This window comes from Leptidea sinapis, chromosome 21 (genome assembly GCF_905404315.1).
Source record: "Leptidea sinapis chromosome 21, ilLepSina1.1, whole genome shotgun sequence".
In the NCBI taxonomy this organism is placed as follows: domain Eukaryota; kingdom Metazoa; phylum Arthropoda; class Insecta; order Lepidoptera; family Pieridae; genus Leptidea; species Leptidea sinapis.
Genome location: NC_066285.1, coordinates 9,411,329 through 9,416,823, shown reverse-complemented (window position 1 = coordinate 9,416,823; position 5,495 = coordinate 9,411,329). Strand labels below are relative to the sequence as shown.

Below are 5,495 nucleotides of genomic sequence, written 5' to 3'. Positions count from 1 at the left end.
GTGCGTTACCTTTTCATGGGAGTGGGTGAGTGAGCCAGGGGACAGAGGACATCTCAACCCCCCTCCCCCTTCCCCTCGCACCCCCTCCAACTGCCACACGATACTAAATTCTTGCCAAATTATGTCTAAGTAATACCAAATAAATCTTATAAATACCAAAGAAAATACTTTTTGCCGTTTCACGGAACCAACTCTGGAATATTTTGGTCAAATCACTAGATTCGTTTCGAGAAATGATAAAACCGTGTTGTTATTTTAACATCCTCCAAGATTTGATCAAATCACTGTTTTTGTCATATCCCTGCGAAATGTATATAGATCCGGTTCCTTTTTTTTCTTTATTGTTCACAATAAAAAAGTATTAAAAGGCATAAAAGGCATTTATTTTCTCAAAATTGATTCCTTTAGAATTCTTTTTGATGTCCTTTCTTATACTACTAGATACTACTACCGCTTCGGAAACAAATTGCGTCTGAGAGAGAAGAAGCGGCGCAAGAAACTCTCCCAGCATTCTTTTTTTTGCGCTCTTTTCAATAAAAATATACAATATTGTACAGTTATTTCTATCGCTATAAAATAATCACAATCTAGTCCCAGGCTGTCCGATCATTTAGATATTCAGCATTGGAGTAATAGGATTTACGACAGAGCCATTTTTTTTATAAAACATTTAAATTTATTTATAGATAATGCCTGAACAGTGGCTGGGACTTTATTGTAGAAGTGTATACATTTACCCTTAAAGCTATTATGTATCTTATGAAGCCTACTAGAATTAGTTACAAGCAATCCCTTATTTCTAGTGTTATAATAATAATACGTTACAGAGAAAATACTGATGTTTATTTCCAGTGAACTTCTAAACTAATGAACGGATTTTAATGAGGATTACTTCGTGGAGTGTGTTCAACCCATTGAACAATAAGAACTTTATAATAATTAATTATTACTTATTATGTTATATAATCTTTACATCTATACCTACTCTATACATATAAATAAATTTGTGTGTGTTTGTAATATTTAAATAACCATTTTTACAACATGTATATGAATATATATATATATATAGATACACCAAAATAACATTTTATTTTTACAATTTTTGTCTGTCTGTTTGTTCCGGCTAATCTCTGAAATGGCTGGACCAATTTTGACGGCACTTTTATTGGCAGGTTGCTGATGTAATAAGGAGTCACTTAGGCTTCGTTTAATTTAGAAATTTTATTTAAGAAAAAAAATGTTGCATTGTGTTGTTGCGTTGCAGCTAGTGTATAAATAAGATAAATACATAGGACTCATAGTAATTATAATTGTTAAAATTATTTTAGTTGAACGAAATACTTATTAAAATGTAGTAATAAATAAATGTTAACGAACCAAGTTTTAACTTAACAAGCAGTAGGTATGTTGGACTGTAAATGTAGGTCGCTTGTGTAACTATTCGATTTAGGATACACGTGTAATATTTTGTAATGAATATTAAGTTTTGGCAATAAGTAAGCAACATTTTTAATAAACACTGCTACATACCGACAGCAAACTATTGTAATCATTTTCGGTATAAATAATATAGATAATGGTAAATAAAGTCAATTGGAATCAAGAACTGAGTCGAGTATCACTTCCCCTCTTAAGAAGAAACAAGAAGTACCTAGCAACAGCTAGAAGAGCTAGTGCAGCTGGAAGAAACGAGAAGTCCCTAGCACCCGCTAGAAGAGCTAGTGCAGCTGGAAGAAACGAGAAGTCCCTAGCACCCGCTAGAAGAGCTAGTGCAGCTGGAAGAAATGAGAAATCCCTAGCACCCGCTAGAAGAGCTAGTGCAGCTGGAAGAAACGAGAAGTCCCTAGCACCCGCTAGAAGAGCTAGTGCAGCTGGAAGAAACGAGACATCCCTATCACCCGCTAGAAGAGCTAGTGCAGCTGGAAGAAATGAGAAGTCCCTAGCACCCGCTAGAAGAGCTAGTGTAGTTGGAAGAAACTAGAAGTCCCTAGCACCCGCTAGAAGAGCTAGTGTAGCTACTCCACGCTTTTAAGCATCCTCTCACTGCGGTCAGGAAACCTTTAGCCGACGCGATTGCACGACGTACACACACCCTCTCTCCTACCCACCTACCGTCTGTCACCCCAGGTCTCCTGGTGACAGACAATCCCGTACTTATTCATATATTTCATTCGAACCCTATGGCTAACCATGGCTAGGGCGTTAGGAACATAATAGGTAGGGCCCGTAGGTACACTAGCTAGGATACGTGCACAAGGGTTTAGATCCAGATACCTACAATTAGGGATTAGTTACAGGGTAGGTATTGGGGATAGGTTAGTCCCGCTTTTTTCTGTAAACGCGTCTGGTTACTGCAAGCCCGCGCACACTCTTCGCGTAGGGTAAGGTGTAGCTCATCAGGGCGTATCCAGAGTGCAGTTTTTTTTTCTTAAGCTCATCCCCCAGCTTTGTAGTATGTAGAAGAAAGCTCCTTGAAAACCGCACTGTGGAGGACCGCCACATATCCAGATGGTGGGGATGATATCCTAACTTGTGGCGTGTCGTGCGAAGGTGGAATTCGGCGTCAGGAATCAGGTTAAACAGCTCTTAGGAACACTCCCCGTGATAAATGCGATAGAAGACACACAATGAAGCGACATCTCTACGCAACGCCAAGTGATCCAGCCATTCACAGAGCACTGGGTCCCTGTCAATTCGAGCTGCTCTACGTTGCACGCGGTCAAATGGATCGAGCTGTTACAGTTAAGTCCAACTTGAGAGATAGGAGAGTTTTTATATCAATTTGGGGGCATAATTATTTTTATTTTCAATATTTGTTTTGTATGGACATATATGAGAGAATTTATTGACGCACGGTTTGACATTTCTACTTTGAAACAATTTCATTATAGCAACAGGGAGCATATTTTACGAAATAATTCTTCTTGATGTTATGAAATATTATTGATAAATTCATAAAAAAACAGTTATTTATTTTTTATGTACCGGACAACGTCTGTCGGGTCAGCCAGTGAAATATAATTATTAAAATGAACCTATACTATTATTATTAATAACTCGGCTTCTTGCCTTTTTACCTCAATAGTTTTAGCAGCACACGCCTGATAATTACTTGTTTTATATGATAATATGTGATAGCGGGTTATAAAGTCAATTTTTTTTTTCAAAATTTATTCTTTAAAAATTTATTTTGATGCCAATTAAATATATATTCGCTTCGGAAATAAATCGCTCACTGACAAAAGAAACGGCGCCAAACCAGTATTGCTTTTTGTCCTCTTTTATCAATGATAATTTTCCGCACATACTTTACATAATGTTGTTAATAAATAATTGTAATGTAGGTAGATTTATATTCATTTGTGATAAGTATCTATAAACTCGTGTGTACCCTATCGTTAATAAGTGAATTTAAGTTGTACGTGCGACAGATCACAGGTCAGTCACACAGCTCTGGTGTTGAACGCTCGACTTTCATTTTATAATAATAATATTGACACACTCTTACACAAATTGTCATAGCCAGTACTATGGGTACAAGACAACGATATATTTAATACAATATAAGTACTTACTACTTATTTACTTTACTTAAACTTACATAAAAACATATCCTTGACTCGGAAACAAACATCCATATTTAATCATATAAATGATTGCACCTACCGGGGTTCGAACCCGGGACCTCTAGCTTAGTAGTCAGGGTCACTAACCATTCGGCTCTATCGGTCGTCAACAATACCTCCGAACATTACAATAATCTTAAAAAACAATCATAATATCATACTCAGTATAACATTGCAAAATTTCATTTTGATCTCTAAACAGCATTATGAAGTATTTTTGAGTTTTTCTTTTACAATGAAACATAATTTAAAAAATTAAATCTTTTCTCTTTATACTATTATTATAATGTTACTTAAAATGTCATAAAAAATAAAAAAAAGGCTTTTTAATTATTATTACATGTAACAGAATTTTTACATCGAAAAAAATAACATTATTAATTCGTTAACTAGTTAACTAGCCCGGTGTTTGTCGCTACCAATGACGTTTTATATGTATAGAACGTCATTGGTCTCTACAGAACAACCTGACAACTATCAATTTTATTTAAATCATTTCACCTGAAAGTATTATTTTTCCCTCATATTAAAATAATTATACAATGTTCAATAAACAGACAAAAACTTGAGAAAATGGTGAGAATAGATTTTCATACATTTCATCAGTCTGCTAAACCCCGTTACAATTTTTCAAATGTTTTAAGTTTTATTAATTCCGCCAATATTTGTCTTCAAGCAATTCGACACGTGTTTCGCACAAGGCATCCTCTGGAGATGTTGACTCGCAAAACTCTGACATGAGACTCCATTTTAGAGAGAACCGTTAGAATTTTATTTATTTATTAAGTAGTGCCACATTACACACACTCTTACATTATATTTGTGCGCAATGAATAAAGCATTTTCGGCCCAGTTGTCGCATAAATACGAAGTTACTGGGATGGTGTAGTATGTAATTATATTGAACGGATGAGTTATTCAAACATATTACCTAAAATCAAAATATAGCTATAATTGTGTGTTTTTGACATAGCTGAAGTTAGTCAACACATCTGTCACACAACAAAGCAACTCCCTTGAAACGGCTCTCAAATTTAATGCTCCCAAAATGAATATTTATAAAGGCGTCAACTGTTAATCCGGTATTGTTACAATTTTCGCAATTCTCGTGACTGATGGCGTCAAGACAATACGGGGCTCTTATGGTGCTGGTACAGTCGCTAACATAAGTGTTAAATTTTATTATATTTTTGTTTTGTAGCAATCCTAAATTAAATTATTTACGTGGGAAAAGTCAATTATCTTGTTGTATTATAATAACGCGTTGCTATATTTGAAATGCCACTTATATTTATTAGTTGATATAGTTTAATACTAATATATTAGTCATATTATATAAATAGCTTATTCTTTTTAATAATTGCTGCATTTATTTATGTTATAACAGTTGGTAAAACTTGGAATTATATCTAAGATGTGAAACATCAAGATTTTTTATATAAAAAGAGAACACATGAACTTACAGATCATCTAATTTTTTAATTTTGAGCTCATTAGCTACTTGTATTTACTTGACTAAGAACCTTCTGCTACTTAATATTTTGCAGAAAGTGAAAGGACTCCTTCTTTTGGTGGAGATATATATAAAAGGCGATGTCTCACTGGCGTCGACTCACTTCTGCTTCAACGTACATAAATATACAACCTACATATTCAAATGTTACATTGATTGTAGGTTGTATTAAAAAAATTATATCCATATAAATCCAGTAGAAAAATCCCTTTTGGTCTTATTTACTAGCAAATTTAATATACTCTCAACAAAATAACTGCAACTGTAACCACGTCGTCTGCTCTGGTGTAAATAAGCAGAATATTTGGACGTAATTCCAGAAAAACGTTCCAAAACACAGTCATGTCGAAATT

At 34.5% G+C, this 5,495-nt stretch overlaps 1 protein-coding gene across 1 annotated transcript; it reads left to right on the top strand.

The window, feature by feature from the left end:
* The first annotated feature begins 1,579 nt into the window (after nucleotides 1-1,579).
* LOC126970725 (acid shock protein-like) lies at nucleotides 1,580-1,984 on the top strand. The gene has a single exon (XM_050816819.1). It carries the CDS (start codon nucleotides 1,580-1,582, stop codon nucleotides 1,982-1,984), a length of 405 nt encoding a protein of 134 aa, XP_050672776.1.
* The last annotated feature ends 3,511 nt before the right edge of the window (nucleotides 1,985-5,495 follow it).

Excerpts from the sequence above, each read along its gene's own strand:
- LOC126970725 (XM_050816819.1), top strand. The coding sequence starts at position 1,580 with ATGGTAAATAAAGTCAATTGGAATCAAGAACTGAGTCGAGTATCACTT.